This window comes from Mustela nivalis, assembly GCF_964662115.1.
Source record: "Mustela nivalis genome assembly, chromosome: 5".
In the NCBI taxonomy this organism is placed as follows: domain Eukaryota; kingdom Metazoa; phylum Chordata; class Mammalia; order Carnivora; family Mustelidae; genus Mustela; species Mustela nivalis.
Window position 1 is genome coordinate 30,087,102 of NC_139024.1, and position 23,743 is coordinate 30,110,844.

Genomic DNA, 23,743 nt, shown 5'->3' on the forward strand with positions numbered 1-23,743 from the left:
CTCTGACAAATAAATAAACAAGTAAAATCTTTAAAAAAAAAACAAAAGAAAAAAAAAAAACATGAGCTAGTTCTTTTCATATATGGCTCCCTTGCACCTCCTACCTATGAAATAAGCCTTCACAATCTAATTAAGGTCAAATCCAGTAGTTGAGGCCCCCACATATCCTAAGGCAGACAACTTCTCTGACTACTGCTAGAAAGATCTCCTTTTTCAGGACATGGAACCCGTTTCTCTCAAGTCTGCATCTCTTGAGACCAAATGAAACGAATCTAGTATCACACGACTCATTTATTCAATGTTCCTGTAGCTTTCTCTCTTCTCTGAGAATGCTCCCCACTTCAATCAGTACTTCTTTTATGTGTTACATTTTGGGGTTCTCGACATCATCTGCTCTCCTGTGAAATAATTCCAGCTTCTCTGAGTTTGCTTTTTTTTTTTTTAAGTGCTCAATCTAGATTGAACACAGAACTCCAATTATGGCTTGGCCAGTCAAGAGTATTAACCGGATCACTGTTGACTGCCTTTCTATAAAACACAGTTCCATTAGGCATCAAGACACATTCCTTCTGAGAAACGGAGGTGGAAGAGGAGGAAGCTAGGACACATTAAGTCAGGCCGTCAGGCCCGACGTTTGGTCTGGAACCGTATACACATACCCAGACAGTTCTTGAGGTTCGTTAATTTTTCTTAATGTTGTCAGTCTTTCCAAACGAGCCAGGGAATCTTAAAGACATTTTGTTTGTGGAGGCGGCCGTCCGACCAAAGGACCAAATAGCAGAGATAACTTGAAGATAACTGAACTGAGAATTGAGAAAGCTTAAGGAAAGCGGACCCGAGACTAGAGAACCGCGTATAAGGTGTCCCATAGCCGGGAGCTCGTGGCTGGTGATGCAGATCGCAATGACCCGGTTCTTCAGACTTCATATTTACTGCTCTTCTCTCCTTTGTAGGAATTATTACTTGTCTTCATCCTAGGGAAAAGAGTAGGAGAAAAGATGCAGTCAACTCCAGTAATTGCGAGGAAAATCCTCTGGCAGCGAGCTAGAAGCAGCAGGCCTGACCCCACAGGGACACCCACCTGACCTCGGAGCCCCAGGAACGCGCGCGTCCGCGCCCGTGCCCGTTTGGGGACGCGCCCTCGGCGCCAGGCCGGCCCCCTTCGCAGCTCAGCTCCGCGAGCGGGGGGCGAGCGGGAGGCGAGCGGGAGGCGCGCGGCGGCGCGCGCGGACGGGGTGGGGCCCCGGGGAGCCGACGTGCCGACGTTGGCGGCGCTGCGGTCGGGTGACGTGTAGGCGCGCGCTCGCTCCGCCCCCTCCCTCCTAGCCGGGTTTGTAGGTCTGTGTGGTGGTCGGGGCGCTGTACGCTGTGACTGGGAGCGACCCCGGCGAGCTCCGGGTGGGGTGCGGAGGGAGGCACAGCGGTGCAGCCGCCCACTGGCATCTTCGGCTCTGCCCTCCGTTCTCTACCCGGCGTGGGAAGTAAAAATGAAAACGAAAGGGAGGGAGACTCGAAGGCAGAAGCTGACCGAGTGATGGGACCCGCGTGAGCTGGTGCCGAGAGGTGAGGAGGTGGAGGTGGGAGAAGGAGGAGGGGCGCCGCGGCCAGGGCTAGATGGCGGGCCCGGGAGTTCGGGGGTGGGGGCTCCGCGACCCGACAGCCCCTCCGGGACTAGGCGGCAAGCCAAGAGCTGTCATCCCTCTCGGGGCCTGAAGTCGTGTCTGTGGTCTACGCCAGTCTGGTCCCACTCTTGGAATCTGTCTGTGGGGGTCGTGATGAGAAAAATCGACCCAAGCCACATATTGGCCAGGTATTAGGCCACAACGTGTGACCCGATGGGGTGATTTTTCTTTCCTGTGTGAGGGTAATTTGCTTTCTTTAGGTTTCGTTTGTTTTGTTAATAGCCGTGGTAACTTTTTCGTTTTCTTCACACAGATTTTGGGGAGAAAAGCCTCCTTTATATTTTATTTTACCTCCACACTGAAAAGTAAATAGTCTGGTTAGGGAGTTGGTCATGGTGAATTGTGGGTGAATTTAGCAATCGCCGAGTCTAGAATGTCATATTGAAGAAAGTGGATGTGCGCGCGTTTGAGGCAGGTGTTGTGGGTATGGGGGCAGTTGTATTAAATAGCCTTTATATCATAAGTTAATTTATTTACTGAATGCAGTGTGCCTGTGTATTTTGCTCTTCTTTGGTTTAAAAGAAGCGTAATTTTAGCGTTAGCTAAAAGTTTGATATGAATGATACCACATGTACACTCAAGCTAGTAAGAATATTTTCTTTCTCTAAGTAAGATTGGATTGAATAACCAGTATCTTCATCACTAAATTTCATGTTTCATGGATGAATTTTTTTTCTCATTTTCAGAGTGTTGTGAAAAGTTAAGAATTCAGCTTTTGATTCTAATCTGGATTGAGGTTCTGTGCATGTATTTTTTACTTGTGATGATACTATAATAGTAGCCTCGCATGAGAAAAGCGCTCCTTAGAGAGGCCAATTAAGTGTAAGCTGTATGATCTTATTTAGATGAATAATTTTTCATGGTTTAGCCGCCTTGATCCTTGCTGAACAGCTTTCTTTTATTTCATTCTTTCATGTCTTCATCTGTGTCAGGCACTGTGCTAGGCCTAGAAAATCAAGAGAGAGACTGTGTCTCTCTATAGTCCCATATCCTTTTAACAGAGAATCTTAACTAAGGTTCCTCTTCATGTTGTGGATCTCTAGTGGACCAAAGTGAAGCTTTTCATGAGAGTAAGTTATTGTCAATAATAATATGTAATGGGCCCCTAAAAAGGAACAGATTATTTTTCTTGAACAGCATGACTTGATTTTGCCTTTGATCAAAAAGCATATGTGCCAATGTTTTGCCAGTTAAGAATTTATTTATTTGAGAGAGAGAGGGAGAGGGAGCTCAAGTGGGGTATTGGGAGAAAAAGAGAGAGAATCTCAAACACACTCCCCACTGCAGGGCTCTGTCTCAATACCCTGAGAACATGACTTGAGCCAAAATTAGGAGTCTGCCGCTTAACTGACTGAACCACCCAGGAGCCCCCAGAATAATTTTTTTTTTCTTTCTGTAAAGTTGCCTTAAATACAAAGTTCACAATTGGAAATCAGTTTCTATCTGAAAAAGACTTTATTTTTCCCGTTTTTACATTGGTCTCATTGGATCGTCTATGTGTTAATAACTTGTAATTCATAAGAATTATATGCACAAAGCATATTCATCAGAAATATGTATGGTACTTATTGACAAGTAAATTTTTTGCCCCATAGTACCTTCTTTGGGGAGGTAGTTAGCATAAGCCCTTGAAGTGCAAAGTATATCTTTATATAATGTGGCACAGTTTTCAACTCTGAGGAGATAACTACCTGAAGTTGAAATTTTAACAAACATTTATGGAAAGAAAAAGTGCATAATTACCAACGAGGAAAGAATAAGGTATCTTAATGTATTTAGTACTTGTGAGAAGGTAGGCATTATGTGTCTTTTTCCTACGTTATACTGTAAAGTTTTTTAAAGTAGTTACTGGGTCTTATTTCTTACATCTTTTGCCTAGTATAATGCCTCCCTCATAGTAGACTATGTAAATGTTAATTCATTTACCATATAATATCTCATTTAAGTCCTCCATTTTGCATGTAGATGAGCAAGTATGTTTGAGAATGTTTGTGTTCAGTTTCATTTTCCTGCTGTTAGCTGTAACAGCAGGTTACAGGTTTCAGAAATAAGACAGGTTGTCTTATTTCTGAAACTATGTTATTCAGATTTAATACAGGTTAATCCATCTTTGAATCTGATTTAATCAGATCATTCAACCTGAAAGGAGCATTTAAAAATCATCTTGAGGGGCACCTGGGTAGCTCAGTCAGCTAAACCTCTGTCTTCAGCTCAGGTCATGATCCTAAGGGAGCTGGAATTGAGCCCCACATGGGGTTCCCTGTTCAGTAGAGAGCCTGCTTCTCCCTTTCCCTCTGCTGCTCCCCCAGTTTTTATTCTCTCTCAAATAAATAAATAAATCTTTAAAAAATATATAATTTTGAAACTCCTCTTTATTTTATGGATCAGAAAGTTGATACCCAGAAAAGTTAGCTGATTTTTTATCATCAAACAAAAATGGACATCTGAATTCAGTTCTCATTCTTTTTTTTTTTTTTTTTTTTTACTTTCATACTATGTCATTTTGCCTCTCCTCATTGTTACTTGAATAGACTAACTCCTGGGGACCTTTGTAAATTAAGGTGGAATCTTATTTTATCTGGTTTTGGAGTTTATCTTCCTCTAATTCTATGATCTGTTCTTCAAAGACAATTGTTAGGAAATTCATTATCAAAGGTTTGAACTGATGTGGAAAATAAGGGTGGAATTTGGAAGACACACATAATTTTAAAGCTAGTAATATGTAATAAATTTACAGGTAGCAGTAAGTATTCTCAGTATATGTTTTAATAAAATCATTGCTAAGAAATATTTATATTTGAAGGTGGGAAAGTTCATACCTACTTGTTTAATAATTAAACCAGAGGGGCACCTGGGTGGCTCAGTCGGTTAAAGCCTCTACCTTAGGCTCAGGTCATGAGCCCAGGGTCCTGGGATGGAGCCCCACATTGGGCTCTCTGCTAGGCAGGGAGCCTGCTTCCCTTCTACTCCCTCAGCCTGCCTCTCTGCCTCCTTGTGATCTCTCTCTCTCTTTGTGTCAAATAAATAAATAAATAAATAAATAAAATCTTTAAAAAAATAATTAGACCAGAGATTTTTATTTTTAAACGTACTGAATCAAAATTTCTGCGGGTGGTGTCTAGAAACGTCTATGTTCAAACAACTCCCCATGATCCCAATGCAACCAATTTATATTGGAGAACTTGTAACTAAATGATATGAATTCAGAAGCCTCTATTCTGGTCTATTAAAGCAGAGCTTCAAAAGGAGGGAATTATCTCGGGATTATGGAGTAGTCAGAGAGGAGGTTGGTAACGTTTCCCACCATTTTTGTTTTTACTTATTTTTTTGAAGATTTATTTATTTTAGAGAGAGAGTGGATGTGACATAGGGGGTGGGGAGAATAGAGAAGGACAGAGGGAAAGGGAGAGAGAATCCTGAGTAGGCTTGGCCTCCATCTCAGGCCTCCATCTCGGGACCCTGAGATCATGACCTGAGCCAAAACCAAGAGTCAGACGCTTTACTGACTATGCCACCCAGTTGCCCCAGTTTCCCAGCATTTTTAAAGACTTTGCTAGGTCATTTTGAAATTAAGTTAGTGACTAGAAAGTTACTCAGTTGTGTGTAGCTTGGAAGCATGGCATGCAAATTTGATAAAGGAAAACATTCCATTCCAATAAAATTCTTACTAATGAGACAATTTTTTTCTTTATTTCTTTTCTTCTTTTTTTTTCCATTCTGGGATGGTTGATCTTGAGCCTGCAGGGAGAAGGCTGACCCCAGTTGTCTTCAAGTCAACGTTTCTTTGCTTCCAATTCTTACATGTCCAAAGACAGAAAACCACATGGACATCCCTTTGTTGGAGGGTTCTATTTGTCTTTTTTAGAAAAATTATTTTACTTACTTTCTTGAAAGTCAATAAATGCCCAACAGGCTAATCAGATAAAACAATCTAAAAATGTTAAATTCTACTTTTAAACATCAATAGAAATAAATATACCTTCATCTTGATTTAAGAAACTTAATTATAAAACCTGACACATATGATTTATAAGAACAACTTAATATGAGGATGATACTCATTTTGTAAAAATAATCTCAGTGCATTTTTTCCCAGTGTGCATGCATTTTCTAAAATAGACCTGATTTAAGCAGGACTTTTAACACCGGGGGATTCCTTAAACCGTTTTTATGAGCATTCTTTAAGGAGTGAAGGAAACTTTGCAAAATATTAGCACTGTCTGCACTCTGGGGGTGGGGAAACAAGGAATAACCTAAAGATCACTTTTAGAAAGAGTCACAGATCATTGAACAAATATTTATTGAGTTTCTTGGTATAGGCCAAGAACCATGCAAGGTACTAGGGAAAAGCAAGACATACACTACTGCAGTCCTGAGGTGCTAGTCAAGATGCTGGCTTTGTGAGACTTTGAATTGACTTGAATCAAGGAAAAGTACCTGTGAATGCAGCCTGGTCAGTCTGAAGTGAGTAAAATAGAGGCTTTGTCATTGATTTAAAAAGTGAAAAAGTCGATATCCTAACTTACTGATTTTGGCCATTAGCTTGGGGGGAAAATTAGTTATTAGGGAGTTTGAAAAATGATTGAACTCATGTTTCAGAGCTCTTCTCTTTGTATTTATTGGATATAATAGAAATGCTAGTTAAGAAGTAACAGGTGAGTGGAATCTGTTCTTACATTCTTCTACTGTGGTTTTCCTTCTGAGCCCACTCCTACTCTAAGTTTTCTAGCAAATGTCAAATTTTACCATTGCTTTTTGTTTTCTATTATATTAGCCTGAAATTTAGAAAACACCCAAATATTAACTTCAGGATTAAATTTCTGCATGTACAAATTCTTGAGTTCTTTGAGAAGAGTGGCATCATGAGTTGAGAAAATCACGTTAGATTTTTATTTCTTTTGTGTTTGGAAAACTTACTAGTTTGTAAAACATCTCCTTAAGGACTAAAATAAATTAATCAGATGATTAAATTAACTTACGTGTAGGGTGGGTATTTTTGAGGTTTTGAAATGAAGATGATGTAAATATTAAAAAATACATATTTTATATATGTGTGTGTGTGTATATCCAGACCTGTAAATACTGCCTCTTTTTTGTGGCCATTTTGAACTCCTTTTATCTTTCTTTTCAGTCGGTCTATCTGGCCATTATACAAATACTTATTGAGAACCTACTAGGCCCAAAATACTGTTTTATTTTAGATGATGTGGATACTACAATGAACAAAGCAAAATTTTCACCCTCATCTGGCTCATATTCTATTAGATGAAACTGATAAAAAGCACAGAAAACATGTCATGTGATAAGTGCCATGAAATAAAGTGAGTTGAATGCAAGAGAAGGATTAGGGAAGAGGGTGCTGTTCAGAGAAGGCTTCTCTGGTAAAGAGACATTTGAGCAAAGACCTGAGGAAATGAAGGAGCTACCTATGTGGCATGTTTGAGAAAAGTGTTCATATAGGGAGATCTGCTTGGTATAGTTATAGCACTAGAAGGAAGGGCAATATGGATGTCCCAATACAAGCAAGGAGGAGAGTTAGAGGAGAAAGCCAAGTAAGAGAGAGCCAAGTTCTTTAAACCTTTTGAAGTTTACTCAGAGGTATGGGAAACCTTTAAAGGTTTTTGAGCAGAGTAGAGCCACAAATGTTACCTGTTTGGGGGAAGAATTATTCTTGTTTGTGTGTGGAAACTAGATTGTTAGTAAGGATGAAAACAGGGAGACTAGATAGGCGATTCTAAAAATCTAGGGAAGAAAGAGTGACAGTCAGAAGTGGTCAGATTCGGAATATATTTTGAAGGTAGAATTGGGAGAATTTGCTGATGAGTAAAGCAGAACTCCAAGTTTATTTTTGGCCTTAGCAATAGTCAGAATGGAGTTGTGATTCATTAAAGGGTAGTAGACCACAGGAGATTTGCAGTGGGAGATCAATTTTGTTATTCTTAAGTTTGAGTTGACTATTAGACATGCAAGTGGAGATGTGAAAGAGGTAACGGGTATACAAATCTGGAATACAGATGAGATGTGCAGCATGGAGATAAGAATTTGGAATTAGTGTATAACTGATACTTCAAGCCTTGAGACTGAATGGGATCACCTAAGAAACAAGTATAGTTAGAGAAGGGGTCTGAGGTCTGATCTTGGCGCACAGCAATGCTTAAAGGATAGGAGGATGAGGAGGAATCAACAGGAGAAAAAAGTGCCAGTGTTGGAGAAAAAAACGAGATACTGGTGTCATAGGTGCAAAGGGAAGCAACTGTTTCTAGAAGGACTAGGTCAAAAACTGACAGGAATTAAACAAGGCCTGAGAAGTAATGTTGAATTTGGCAATGTTGAGGTTATTTGTGACACTGATAGCTCTTTTGATGAACAGTGGAGGTAAAAGCCTGATCAGAATGGAATTTTTATTGTAGAGAAGCTGAAAAGTAAGATGTTAATTGAAGAGGGCTGTGGAGTCAGTAGGGGTTTTTAAACATGGGAACCCTTATACCATATTTTTAGGCTTTGGAGATGATCCATTAGAGAAGAAAATATTACTAATAAAGAGAGAGGGGACAATTTCATGTCAGCAATTTTATCATGTATCCCCACTGAGTAAATTTTTCTTGAATGAACCGGTGAAGGGATAGAAAGTGTTTTCACCAGATGCAAAATATTTTTTATTGGTGCTGAATAAAAAGTGGGATAAAAAACACTTTAACATCTTTTTCAGATGATTGTGAAAATTGATCAAGTTTTAGTCTTCCTTGGTTAGATGACCACCTTGAAGTTTACTTTTTCACCCCAGTGAGTTGGTGTTTCTCAAGTCTTTACAAGGTCTCAAGGTGTGCTACTGTGATGGGCTTGCCTGATCTTTTACTTTGTGTTCATTTTTCCCCTTTAACCTTTTAAAAAGTTGGTACATATTTCAAAAATTTGGTGACCTATTATGAACTATTTCCTTTAAAGACATTGAGGCACAATGTGTGTGGGAACATTAAACAAGCACCCAGATGCTCCATGTTCAGATGTTCAGTCTCTCATTAACCTGATAATTTTTAGGTAGTAGTTTCAGAATCAGTGATTTGCCATTCAGTTTGTTGCTTTAAAACTGCTCTCTCTCTTATTAGCCTCTGTATTTATTGAAACTTAATTAAAACCTTTAATTATGAAATATTTCAAGAATATGGGAGATTTCAGAAAATAATTTAACAAGATTTAACAAGTTTTAATTTTTGCCATATTTGCTTCAGATCTTTCTCTTTTGAAAAATACTGCAATTTACAGGATGTAAACCAAGGCATAATGAGGGGGTTGATAGAAAGAAATGGGATTGATTGACTTGGTAAAGAGAAGGCTTAAAGTAGGATGGCTGGTGTGTTCACCTATTTAGAAGTCACTAATGTGGGAAGGAGTGCATAAATTTGATGACTTAAGTACAAATAGCTCTTTTAAAGAGCTATTAGTCAGTTGTTTTCTAGTAGTCAGTTGTTTTCTGGTCTATACTTATATGGAAATTTTTATAAAACATTGAAAAACATCATTGTTCAATCTATACAGATACCATTTTTATTAAGTCTATGGAAATTTTTATAAAACATTGAAAAACATCATTGTTCAATCTATACAGATACCGTTTTTATTAAGTCAACAGATATCATGATTTTCCTGGTATCTTCACTGCAAAAATTGTTAACCAACAATCTTTAGAGAAATGTCAATATTATTATTTAAAAGTTGAAGGTTACTTGCACTAATTTTTAAGACATTAGAGAAAGTGAATTTTAAAAATATGTTTGTAATGCTTTTTGAAACATGACGTTTCTTTCAGTAATTAGATTTTAAAAAGGTGAAGAGTATCATTTTCAAAACTTGTTTTTTCTCTCAATTGTAGAGTATATAATTTATACCTAAGAAAAGTGGCCTAGAAAGAATATAAAAGAATGACAACTAACAGTCCTGATCCTTTCAAACTTTTTTTTAGTTTAGGAAGCTGTGAGTAGCAGAGGATAAAGTCTCATAAGAAGATGATGGTTCATCTCAGAACAAGACACAGAAAAGACATTCTGGTGGACCTTTATTTGTCAGGGCATATTTCTGACTGATATCACAGAAAGCAAAAGAAAGCACTCTTTTTTTTTAAATCAATAGTTAAGTTTTCATAATACTAAAACAGTTGACACATGAATGTTAAATAACGGCTATGTCAATACTTTTTTTTTCAGAAATAATAAATAAAGCATATATATTAAATGCAGTGTAGTAACATAACAGAATTTTTACTCTCCATGTATTTGTACCTAGGGAGGCATTTATAATGTCTAGTGAGTAGTAATTTACTTTTCTGTTTTCCGTTTTTTGTTTACCACATAAATTCATTGGAGTCCTCATTTTAATGTTTCTCTCTACTTGAGAAAAAGGGGTAGTGAGTGTGTGCCAACTTCTTTTATATAATGTCAGTGTTAGGGTTTTTTAAGAATTTCCTCTGCTATGCACAAAACAATAAGAAGTAAAGATTAAGGTCATCATACCCTTTGATAATTTTTTTTTTTTTTTTTTTTTTGGATTCAGAGTGGATAATCCTGTTTGTTGGGGTGTAAAAACTTGAGTCAGATTTTAAAGGAGCTCATATTCAGGAAGGTAGTGGTGCTCCATAAAGTTGTAATACAGAAGAACCAGTGTAAGGTCAGGAAAACTCTTTCTCTCTAAATAGCAAAGTCTTGAGAATCACTAGAGTTTTGGTTTGGTGAATTCAGGTTTTATTAAGGGACAGATAGACATTTTTTGGGTCTTCCAGAAGCCCATAGGTTGGGGTAGAATTAGAATTCTGCCTTTCTCAGATAACCTGGCCCAGGACTTTTCAACTGGACTACTGTGTTCTCTAGGAGTAATAAGTGAACTTGTTTAGGGTTTGTGAAATGCTTTCTGACTACACTTCTTGTTCTTAACTGGAGCTGATATAATTTTCTAGATACTTGTTTTTCCAAGGGCATTTAAAGAAAAGAGTTCTTTATCCTTAAAAAGTAAAATTAATATAGTTATGGGGGTCTTTTATAATATGAAAACTTTGGTTTAGAGTTATGAGCCTAATTAGGTCTATTCTTCCTAGGGTGGGAAACCTAGGTTTAATATAAGTAAATAGTTGGGGGAAGTAAATTAAAGAGTATGAACCTTATATAAATTTCATTTTTAATAAACCATTAGATATGTTATTTATATAAAAAGTGTATATTTATGTATTATTTATATTACCCTTGCTTTCTGTGTTGTCGAGGCTCCAAGTGTGTTTTCTAATTTGACTGGAAACTGTTGAAGAGCGGTTGCTTCTTGCTTAGGAATGAGTTAGGATATTAAGTGAACTTCTTGGGTGGAAATTATGAATAGTTAAAAATTGCCCTTGAAAATCCTTCAACTGGACATAAGTTTGTCAAAACACACTGTCTTAGTATGTTGTATGCAGTCATCTCTTTTTTCCAGACTTGGAAAATGATCAGTTTCTTCAAATGAACCAGGTAAAAAGTTGGCTTGTGTTTAATGGCCATGATGTGTGTGTATATATATATATTTAAAAGATTTTATTTATTTATTTTGAGAGAGTGAGAGAGTGTGCGGAGGCAGCGGGGGAGAGAGGGAGAGAGAATCTTAAGCAAACTCTAAGCCGAGTGTGGAGCCAGAGGCCAGGCTTGATCTCACAAAAATCAGGAGTCCAACACTCAACCTACTGTGCCACCCAGATGCCCTATTTTTTTTTTTTTTAAGGGAACATAGTTTTAAACATTGCAGTGCAGCAGGATGCTCACAGTTTGAGATGCATATAGTGACTCACACATGGAGGGAGCATCATAGTTTTATTGCTCATCTTCCATTCACTCTGGAGCAAGTAGTCAGTTATTAAATAGTGGCAGAAACTCCAGTATTACTGTTTCTGTCTATAACTTTATTTGGCCTGTTTCATTTGGTTGATTCAAATAGGTAAATGTGCCTATGATATGACTCTATTGTATTAACTAACTGATGGCAATAATGTACAAGGTAGGAATAAAAGGCAAAAATCTTTAGAATTTACTGTGAAAAATTACCCCCCTTTGAAATGGCATACTAGAGGATTATATATGTAATGTGTCTACGAAGGCTGGTGTTTTCTAAATTCAAATCTTGATTTAATTAACTCTTTTACAACTTACTTTTTAGAAGTAAAATATAAATATTCCAGTTTATTTTTCAAGATCTGGTTTGTTGGCATATCATTCTATTTTAAGTATTGAAATCTTAAATTCTAAGTTTACTCCTTTCACAGCCTACTCCTGTTAGTCCAGTGTTTTTATCCCTCACCTACATTATATTACTTTGACTTTTCCTGCCAGTAATTTTCTACTATCCATGATTGCCAAGAGTTAATTGGTGACTTTACATTTGTTAGGAAATATAGTTTGGCTGTTATTTGTTTATAATGAAAAATACAGTAACTATATTTTCCTAAAGTTAGGGTCAAGCAGTCAGACCCCTTTTAGAAAAACTTGCTATGTGGTATTTCAGAATAATGTGTACTAGAATTCTAGTCCACTGGTTGTTGTTCAGTATCATTTCAGAAAGGGAAACATATTCCATTCAGATTTTTTTCTTCCCTAAAGTGAATGTTTAAAAGGACAATTAAGTACTTCAAGACCTTTTCTTTTTTATCTGTACTTATATGCAATCAACATTCTGAAGATTCATTCAGATAATCACAGGTGGCTACTGCTGGCCAATAAAAATAGTCTTTTGGGTTTTAGTCTTTTATGAATTATATGCTAAGGTGTTAATATTTATTATTAAAAGATTTTTTCATTTATTCATTTACCATTTAGTAGGTCATACTAAATATGTAATAAAAATTACTGAGGTAACTGCTACATAGGATAGCTACATTATCTTAAAATGTATTCATTGTAGTCTTATAAACCAGAAATTTTCACCATGAACATTATGATGTGTCTTCTTTTTTTTTTTTTTTTTAAGATTCCATTCATTCATTTGACAGAGAGAAAGTGCAAATGGGGGAGCAGCAGGCAGAGGGAGAGTGGGAAGCAGGCCCTCTGCAAAGCAGATAGCAGGATGTGGGACTGGATCCCAGGACCCCAGAATCATGACCTGAGCCAAAGACAGACACTTAACCCTCTAAGCCATGCAGGGCCCCATGATGTGTCTTTAAGACCTCCAACTTGAACATCATTTCCTTTGGTTTGAACATCATTTCCTTTGGTTTGGACCTCAAATCAGAGCTTGGTCTCATCATTTAGACTCCACTGTCCTACTTGCTATGTTATAAAACCTCAATACTGGATCATACCAATCTTTGTTCCTTTGTCAGATTGTTGCCACTCTAAATTTGTGTTTTTCCAGTATAAACTGAGTATTCATTGCTACCTGAAAAAATCTTTTACTGGTTTCTTAATCAGTTTCCTAAATTATCGTTGGTGGTGAAATCAAACTTTTGCTTCTGTCTTCAAAAATTATTTTCTCATTGTCTTTTGAATTGTTTTAGCAGATCTCAAAGATTTTGGTGGAAACTCCCTTTCACCACCTTTTTCTCTCCCTGTTCAATGCTTCACCATGTTACAATTGTATCTGTACCTCCAGGCATCCATCCCTCCCTGCTCTTCCTTCAGCAGTCTTATCTCTGCCTCATGCTTTTATTCTCATTCACTCCTATGCGTGAATAGGAGTGACTATTATGACTAAGGGAGTAGTCCCTTAGTCATAATGTTCTGATTATTCAGTGTTTCCTTCTCTCTCTACTATTTCCTTCTCTCTCTACTCCCTCTCTTCTCCCCTGATTATTGAATTGTGCTCAGCTCTCTCCTATATTTTCAAAAACTGTTGACCCAATGTATTTTACTATTTCTTGCCTTTCTCCTCTTCTCTGCCAGGTTCCTTGAAAAAATAGCTTGTACCCATTTTATTTCCTTATTTTCTCCCTTCCATTTATTCTTCAACCCACCGAAATATGCTTTCTCCCCCAGTTCTTTTGAAAGTATGTGTGCTAAACTCACCTAAGACCGGGGAGTGGCCAAATACTGTGAACTCTGCAACAGCAGTTGTAACATTCTGTTCTCTTGTGGTAACACTTTCTTCATATAACTGCTGATCTGTTTCTTAGGACTCTATTCTTGGCCCTCTACTGTCTACTCTGAAGAGGTTTTTAGGGGTTCATGTGGATGGGTTTCATGGTATTCATGTGGCTTCTGAAATGAATTATAAAATATTTATATATGTGTATGTCTGTTTTCTTCAGGAGAAAGTCCACAGGTTTATTTATATTTGACTTAAAGCAATGTATTCACTCATGGATTTAACTGCCCTGAAGTCATAACTCTAAATTCTCTATTTCTAGCCCAGATCTTTGATAAGGAATCCGAAACTGGTGTTTATCTTACTTGATGGCACATGATCAAAACTTTCCAAAGCAGAATTATTCAGTCATCTTTCCTCTTCCGGTGTGGCATCTATTACATATATATGCCACTATTCTGCCTCTCCTGAATAACAAATTTGGGTGTCCTGCTCCTTTCCCCTTCATCTTCACAGCATATCCTACCCATTCTCTCTTTCAATTGTAAGTATCTCTCAAATTCATCTTCCCTGCTTTTTCTTGCCTTAATTCCACCCTCTTTATCTTACGTCTGGTTTATTGTAATAAATAACTTTACAACTGATTTGCTGGTCTCCAGTTTGACCCACATTTAATTTGTTCACCAAACTTAAATCTGAGTAATTTTTCTACTGTATGTTAATTTTTTTCAGTGACTCGGGTTGTCAGGATAAAAAGTGCTTAAATTGAAACATGGTGTTGGGTCTCTGCTAACATCTTTATTCTTATTACATGAGTCTCCAAATGTACATTATTTAGTTTTCTCCTTCATGCCCTTACCTTTTCTTCTCTACTAGGCAATTCATTCAAGCCCTGTAAATCTCAACTTCAGTCCTTATCTACCTTCCTCCCATTCTCTTAGATGTTCCACCTGTGTCTTCCTACAGTTATAGCTGCATAATTATTGTAACTCTTCTTAACCATATTGTAAGCTTGTTATTCAGAGCAAGTGTGGTCATAACTCTAATTTTTTTTTAAATCTTTTAGAGCCTCACAATGTGTCTAATGTATAACGGTCATATATAGATATTTGCTAATTAAATAAATAACCAAGATGTAAAATTTGTTTCTCATTTTGACTTTTATGCATTTAGGTATCCTTAAGTGTTAGTAATCTTTTTTTTTACTGGTACAAACTACAGTGAGTTTTGAAGAACAGAATTCTGTAAATCTTATTTATACCCAGTATCTAAAACTGTTCTTTGTAAATCAAAGAAAACTCAGCTATTTGTCAATAAATGATTTAGAGGTGATCATGAACAAATGAGCTATTACATTTTTGAAGTGTTAGTGTTCAACCTGAGGAAGAAAACAGAAAACAAATCAGAAAATCAAGTAGTATGGGTTACTTAGTTTTCTTGACAACTATAGTTCATATTGGTCATTTTGATGAGACCTTAGGGAGTTTTAAAGTTTAAAGTGACAACATCTAACATCTAATGTAGGATGTGACAACAGTGTGACCTCATTAGCAGGCCATGCTGTTAGATCTCCTCTTAGAGACTGGGCGTATTTTCTTGTTTGTTAGGATTTGTTAGGCTTGTGAATTAGACTTCATCCATCTTTATTCTCATGCCCTACTGTTTTTAGAGAAGAACAGGGGATTCAGGAGATTATAGTGGGTTATGTCAAAATGATTGAAGTAGTGGTTCCAAATACCCGTTTTATTCATAGAACATAACTGAGGCAGAGTATTCCATATAGCGGAATATTCCATGTAGTGTATGTCTTTTGTTATGATGTTGCGTTTTGAAAATACTAATTTATTTGGTAAAAGGCACGTTCTGAGGCAGATTGTATTCAGTTTTCTGTCAAGATCATTAAACTTCTGAGTTAATGTCAATCATTATGAATAGAATGCCTATCTTGATAGTCTCTTAATCTGGACAGAGAATTTAAAACCTCAGTGCCCAAAGACGTTGTGACCCTTACTTCTCCACATGGATAATAGTAACTATATGTTCCATCCTTGGGAGAATTGAGAAAAAAGTCACTCAAGTCACTCTCAGTTAAGACTTGATTCTCTCACAGACCATGGTTGAGAAAGGCTCCTAGAAAACAGGTTGTGCACTTAAAATTAAGCTCAGGTCACTAAATTCTTCGTAGGTGGAAACTCCTTGATCCCTATTGATTTGAGACAAAATTGAATGTGATTTAAGAATGAAAGATAATAAAAAAGAAAAAAAGAAGAATGAAAGATAATATCCCTAAAACAATTGTTTTCAAAGTGTGGTCCTTGACCTGAACTTGTTGGAAATGTAAAATTCTTATGCCTCATCTCAATGTCATCTAATCTACTGAGTCAAAATTGGGGATGAGGAGTAGAGGCAGGGGCTTATTAGTTTTAGCTGGGTAACTGATGCATACTAAGATTTGAGAATCCGTTCTGTGCTATTTACCCCTGCTCTCATTTCTTCTTCCATATGCTCCAGACAGTATTTACCCAGTATTAGAAAAATCCAGATGTGATTCCATGAGTCATTTTGTTTTCAGAAATACTCTCCTAAATTCACTCCCAATGAGTAGTTGAAATTTAAAGTCAGCTAGGTAGGGTGTTTATTTGCAAATTAGGTCATTTTACTTTTCTGATTAAAATTCTTTGGTGTGATATAGGGCATCCAAATCTTTCCCCCCACCCAGACATTTTCATACCATTTTCTTATTGATTTGGAATGCAATCATTCGTGGTTGGTTTTTTTTTTTTTACTTTATCTTTGTTGTTTCTGATTTCTAGTCTATTGTATTTTGCTCAGAAAATAGAATCTGTATCAGGAGTCAGCAAACTAATTTGGTCACCCAGAGCCCAATAATAGTTTTATACTTTTGAAGTGTTGTTTAAAACAAAAGCAAAAACACATCCCAAAAAGTGACAAAGTCGGTCTGTGGTCTCCCATATCTAACCTATTTGTTCTCTCTTTCCCCAGAAAAAGTTTGTTGACCCTGATCTGTGTGGTACTTATTCTTTGAAATTTGTTGAAATTTGCTTTACGGCCTAATATACACAGACTACTCCATTAAACATGTACTCTTAAAGAGTATATATTTTCTCATCATTAGGTACAGATTTCTGTATATGTTCATTAAATTAAACTTACTAGTTTCATTGCTCAAGTCCCCTATATAACTTTACTGAATTTTTTAGGGCGTTGGTTTGACCTCTCAATAATGAAATATTGAACTTTCACTTTGATGTTGCACTTGTGACTTTTTCTGGAGTTCTGTTTGTTTGAATTTATTTTGAGGCTCTTTCATCAGGGCATGCAAATTGAAAATTTTTATATTTTCTTAGTGAGATGTAATTTTTATTATTATGTAGGGAGGATTTTTTTAATCCTTTATAATACCTTTTGTTTTAAAGTCTGTTTTGTCTGATTTGATAAATTTTGGTAAAGCCACCAGCTACTTTTGGTTATAACTTACAGGAAGATCTTATTCAATCCAAGCTTCTTTGTCTTATGTTTTAGGTGTAACTCTGATGTTCACTTGTGTGCCATTTAGTAATTCTGTTGATCTTTTGCATGTTAAGTTTAATTATTGTGAATATTCATATATTTGGACTTCTTCCTCTTCGTCTCTCTTAATGTCTAATTTGTTTATTTATGACAACATACTGGGTTACTTCTTCAGATCTTTATTTCAGGTTACTAGTTTTCTCCTATTCTTTAACCCTTATTGATTGTTTTTAAATTTAATAAATATATTTATTTCTAAAACTCATATTTTCAAATTTGCCTGGTCATTTTTTATTATTATTCGTTGTTAAATTCTCTCTTATTTTGTTAAACATTTCAGTTATTTTGTTTATAATTATTCTAATATAGGACTCACAGATTTTTTTTAAGTATTAAGCTTTGTAATAACTTTCAAGGATATAAACAATAAAGAAGAAGAGCAGAATCAGGTCATGGTCTGAAATATTCTATATGGTCCCCCTGGTTCTTTTCCTTCCCACATTGAACACAAGTTCTTTGACCCAAAATAATCAATGAGTTCGCTTAATTGAGGTTTGTGGAACATTTCACACTGTAGGAAGTTTCTGGACTATAAAACATCTTTATTTCAGACTCTGGAGTGGGATTTCATAAGCTCTGCATTATTTACATTTTGGACTGGATAATTCTTTGTTGTGGAGAGACTGTCCTGTGCATTGTAGGATGTTGAGCAGCATCACTGGCCTCTCTGACAGAAGCTAGTCATACTCCCCACTCTCCAGTTGTGATAACTTGTGATAACTCAGAATGTCGCCAGATATTGCCTACTGTCCTATGTGAGGCAGAATCATCCCTGAGAACTGTCCTAGAGACTTAAATACCTTTTGTGACATTCTGCAGGGAGCCATGCATGCCTTATGAACCTATAGATTATAGTTTTGTTATAATAAGCAATCTTAACCCAGGATGACCCTCCAACAGTGTTTCATAGATAAAGACTCCCCTCATAGTCAGTATTATTAGTCTGTTTGCCAGAAGGTTTAGTTGTTTAGTTGTCAGCATATAAACAGGGAGATCAGATCATCTGACTTCTTTATTTTCCTGGGAGTGCTCTCCTTCCCCAGCTGCTTTAATTTTTTCCTTCTGTTCTTCAGTCTCTCTGTTGCCATTATCTCCCTTTCTCCATTTTTTTTCTTTTACTATTTTCCAGATAATTACCGAGTACACAGAGTATTCCCAGACTATTCCATTTGTTAGGACAGACCAGTAAATAAAGGTCTTTTTTTTGGTTAAGAAGCAAGACAACAAGTAAACAAACAGGAGAATATCATATTAATTAGTATAAGGAGAATTGAAATTCTGTGCTTTGAGAGATAGGAAGTGGATAGCTATGCTTTCTTAGATTGAATAGTCAACAAAGTCCCATCTCAGAAGGTGTCTTGTGTCAAGGAGTCTGTTAAATGAACATCAGAAGAGAATTTCAAACAGAGGGAACCATTAATGTAAATGCATTTAGATAGAAACATGCTTGATACTTCAAGAAGAGAAAAAGCCAGTGAGACTCTGAAAGCAAAGGAATAATGTGAGATGAAATCAGTGAGCATAAAACAAAATTGAAGAAAAGATGGGAAAATGCTTTCCTATCTTTCAGTGAGACTGGCATTGGTCGTATAGTATTGGAGTCCTTGGGAATCTATAAAACTCATTTTGAAGGGATGTCGTGGTAGTACCCACAAACAGGTGTTTTTGTGTTTCTTTTTCCTTTAGCCATAGCCAGTGTAGTTATTAAAAAAACTTCATGGGTTAAAAATGTTTCAGGAGAACTTTTCAGCATTGCGTTTTAACTAATTGGTTTTTCTTTTCTCTTGTACAGGTCAATTTGTTGAGTTTGATTACTTCTCCATCTTCTTCCCAACAAATAAATACCATTTTGTTTTGTTTCAGTTTCAGGTTTCTCCTTGTATGGATCACTGATTGAATAATAGATGGCTTTACCACGTCTCACAGGAGCTTTGCGCTCCTTTTCAAATGTCACCAAGCAAGATAATTATAATGAAGAAGTGGCTGACTTAAAGGTAAACTTTTCAGATGAAAAACATTATCTAAATGTACAATGTGAGCAGATAATTGACACTCTTTTTCTCAGGTCTTTGTACTTAAAATGGTAAGTTTTATTTTGTTTGGTGTGATACCAAGAAGGGGAATGGGTAATGATGTTTCCTATGAGCACTTACCTTAAGCACTTAGGACTGTATGTCAAAGAGAATAATCAGAACCATGATAGTAAATTCTTTGTTAACTTTTGTTGCTAAGATATCTGCCACAGTTAATTTTATAATTTAATCCAGTCATTTAACTCTGGAACATCTGAGTAAGTTTATGGGTCTCTGGTAAAACTTTTATCAAATGGACAGAAATAATGTCTTTACCATAACATGGAAAATATGAATATTAATGTCTTAAAATCAGTGGCTTATCTCATAATTGACTTCTGTCTGGTCCTTATAATGACTTGTGGACTTTATAGGCCTGAAAGTGTATTAACTGTATATATGAACATGTGAGCTATATAATATATATATGAAGGAATTGACCCTGTGTTGTTTTAAAAAAAAAAAAAAAAAAGTAGTTACTTTGTTTTCTAATAGTTTGGAATTTTATTGTTCATAGTCCTTAGGCCGTTTTTTAGAATTAATGTCTTCATTTGAACATTGATAGTAGGAAGAGATTTGTTTGTAGTCTTTAGATAGAGTTTTCTTCTAACAGTGATACAGTTTTGCTACAGAAAACAGTTCACATTCTTTATAGTGGGAGCTGGTTTGCATTTTCATGGCAATAAAAATAAGGTATAGTCTATACAGTTAATTTATATTACTATCTTAAACTTGAATTGTTTTCTTTAACCAAAGCCCCTTTTAAAAGTTACTTTATATTAGAAATACAATAGGAGATTTTAAAATTTGGAAATATATACCATGTCATTTCATTTATTCTTACAGACTTTTAGATACTTCTTTTTTTCCTGAGGAAATAAAGTGGCAGATCTAATGAGCCTTATTTTGTTATTTTCTATCTGCTTTTTTTTTAAAGAAAGAGAGAGGGAGGAGGGGATGGGGGTAGGGCAGAAGGAGAGGAAGAAAAAGACTCTTAAAGACTAGTACCTGAATGATGCAGTCTGTTAAGCATCCATCTCTTTGTTTCTACTCAGGTTGTGATCTCAGGGTCCTGGGATTGAGTGCCATGTTGGGCTCCACACCTATTTGACAGACAGAGATCACAAGTAGGCAGAGAGGCAGGCAGAGAGAGAGTGGAGGGGCGGGGGAGCAGGCTTCCCGCTGAACAGAGAGCCCGATGTGGGGCTCCATCCTAAGACCCTGGGATAATGACCTGAGCCGAAGGCAGAGGCTTAATGCACTGAGCCACTCAGGTGCCCCTTAATGTAACTTTTTATCTTGAGTTATAGCCAACAATATAAATGAGAGAATAGTAAGCACTCCAGGATGTTGGACTTTTTCCTTTGTTCCTTTTTCCTTTGCTGTATGAAAATAATTGCATAATGAAAATTCATTGTGATCAAAACTATAAAAAATAAAGTTTTTTTAAACAGACAAGATTTTTTAAAATCACACTTCAATAAAGCTCTTTCTGGGAGCTTAGTTACAAAGCAATTTTGAATTCTTGTGGGTGGTGCCATGTTGTGTAATGTAATGCAGAATATATGTGGTAAGTGATGGCTTTGAGGAGACCATTAACCAGTGTCACTGTATTATGCTGTTTCAGGTGAAGCGGTCTAAACTTCATGAACAAATTGTAGATTTGGATGTGATGTGGAAGAAGATAGTAAAATTTTTGAATGAAAATCTGGACAAGAGTGAAATGCAAAGTGTAAATGAAGACTTAAATGATATATTACAGGCTGCAAAACAGATAGGTATAGTTTTGTTTTGTTTTGTTCTGTTTTATTTTGCTCAGTAGGGTTTGAAAATAGATGCCTTTTAAACTGTATACTATACAGGGAAAGGCTCAAGTTTCCAGACAAGTATTTATAACTATAAAAGACAGTCTTACCTATCTAAGGGCTCGGGATAGAGTCATGAAGTAGAATTAAATTAGTACTTATTATATAATTAATCATGGTTCATAAGAATTTAGAGTTTGAAAACCACTATTATGGTTGAAATAAGGAGAGAGTAAATGATAATTTTAATGTAGCTTGAAGGAACCTTAAAAGCCACGGGGATCAGTTTCTTATAGAGGCCCGCCAGCACATAGTGAGGGGCAGCACTAAAGCTAAATTTTGCTTCAGTTTTGCACACTAATATTCTCATCAATTGATTATATTTGGAAGAAATTATAATTAGAGTTTGTTATACCACATATTAATATAATTTACTTTCCTGAAGTGAAAAACAAAACCAAAATAAAACAAATGATTTTTTGGTAAAACATCTGAGTTTGTTCATTGAGATTCATCCTCTTTCTAGACTCTGATAACTAAAAAAGCATAGTTAACACTACTGTAGATCTAAATTTTCCAGATTCAGGTTTGTACCCAAAAACTTCATGCTGATATTCAGGTCCTGTGAGATCTGGCCTCCACGTTTCTTCTGACTTCAAGTCATCCTTGTCCTCACCAATTGTGCTTCATGAGACACTGGCCTTTTCTCACATCCTCAATCCCAGTTAGTGCAGGTCTTTATACATGTTATTCCCTCTGTGGAGAATGTCCTTCTGTCCTACTCTTAGAGTGGGTAGATCCTTTCTTGTTATTTTGAACTTAGCCAAAAACTTATTTCCTTAATGAGGTCCTGACGGACCATCCAGTCTCAAGTTGTTCCCCAGTCATGCTTTTGTCTTAAAACCTCAGTAGCATTTTTCTCCTTAATGTGTATCGTTAACTGATATTTTCCTTGTTTGTTTATTGCCTGTGTTTTGCTGCTAGGATGTAACTTTCATGAGGATAGGATCTTATTTTTCTTGTTCAGTGCTTCAAGCTGGGTGCTTAGAATAGTGTTTGGCATGTTTTGAGCCTTAGGATTCACTTGATAAATAAATGAAAAAGTTTTCTCTGCTGATTTCTTGGTAGAGGGAAAATTTAGATTCTTTGTCGTATGCTGGTTGGCAGTGCTCTTCCTTACACGAACTTTGGGGAGGGTTTTCCTATTATCTCTCATATACTTATTTATGATAATCAAGTCTTTATATTTATTCTTCAAATATTTTGACTTTGACATATTATTTAATTATCATTGGTTTGTAATATAGTATAATATTTAAATTTAATGTCCTCATTGTTTTAAGTTGTGAAAGTACAAAGTGGATGTCATGTATACATTATCTTCTGAACTTCAAGTGCTTTATTAAGGAAGGGATTTTTTTTTTTGTTTGTTTGTTTAAGTCTAGGGGAAATGAAGTGCACTTTGATGAGATTTGTAATAGCATTTGGCATAATATTTAAAAAAATATAGAAGTAGTTAGATTCATTGGAAAATTGTAGTGCAAATGCAGTCTCCAGTTTACCAACATCAACTTGACTAGGATCTTAACCTTTCTGGACTTCACTGTTTTCATTTCTAAGATGTTGGGGCCATTGCGGGGGCAGTTGTGATCTGACTAAAATACTTTTTCAAAAACTGTGGAAAGTGTCTATCTTCTTCTTTAGTTCTGTTTTAAAGATAATTTCAAATACTTAGCAAAAAAGTATTAAAATGTTGAGTTTATTCAGTCCCGTGACTAAATTATTTCTTTATTTAAATTACATGGAAATTAAGATTTTTTAAGAATTAAGGTACCCTTTGGACTTCTTCCCTGAAATATCTCTTGACAAGTCAGAAATCATTGCTTTAAGTATCAGTAATTTAATGTAATCCTAGGAGTTTTGCCAACATCTGATTCATGCTCAGGGACTAATCTATTCATTGATGTTTTTAAGGATTGATTATTTTGAGATGTAATATCTCAAAAGAATATTTTCATGACAGAGAAACCTTAGAGTTGGATTTAGGGAGATGCTCTATCATATCTACTTTTTAATCCTGTTTTAAGTTGAGCAACTATTAACTCTATTGATACTAATAGTTGCCTAGTAGTCAGCCATGCTTTCTGAATGACAGTAATGGTGATAATGGAAGTATAATTAAAATTAGCAGCTTTGGAAAAGTTAGTCACTTGGGAAAAATGTTTTTATGATTTCTTATATTGCTCTTTCACACAGCTAATTTGGTATAATTGTATGAAAGAGGTAGAGCAAAAGAATAAAGAAAGAACAACAATCACTTATATTTTACTTGAATATATTAGTAGAAGGTACTTATTTAAGACCATGTATACTGACTAGTCATTATAATGGGTATTTTAAGCTGGTAAGGGACATCAGAGAACATTGTTCCATTCCTTTCACTTACTATGTAAATTAACAGAACCCATAAAGGTTAACTGAATCCCATGATTCATTCATGGTGAAGATAGGCTAGACCCAAATTCTGAAATAGAAACATGATGGAAATACTAGATTCTTTTCTTTA

The 23,743-nt window shown here is 36.0% G+C and overlaps 1 protein-coding gene and 1 long non-coding RNA gene across 2 annotated transcripts in view; one reads left to right on the forward strand and one right to left on the reverse strand.

The window, feature by feature from the left end:
* Window positions 1–273: 273 nt before the first annotated feature.
* LOC309865502 lies at window positions 274–1,219 on the reverse strand. The gene is made up of 2 exons (XR_014312138.1): window positions 1,078–1,219; window positions 274–974 (listed from the first exon to the last, which is right to left on the reverse strand). It is a non-coding gene; the product is annotated as an uncharacterized lncRNA (long non-coding RNA).
* Window positions 1,220–1,237: 18 nt separating this feature from the next.
* ASCC3 (activating signal cointegrator 1 complex subunit 3) overlaps window positions 1,238–23,743 on the forward strand; it is a 338,051-nt gene continuing 315,545 nt past the window's right edge. Inside the window, exons 1-3 of the mRNA XM_082731866.1 lie at window positions 1,238–1,563; window positions 19,164–19,294; window positions 21,000–21,150. Coding sequence (XP_082587992.1) covers window positions 19,205–19,294; window positions 21,000–21,150 — 241 coding nt within the window. The 5' untranslated portion in view covers window positions 1,238–1,563; window positions 19,164–19,204. The remainder of the gene's footprint in view (window positions 1,564–19,163; window positions 19,295–20,999; window positions 21,151–23,743) is intronic.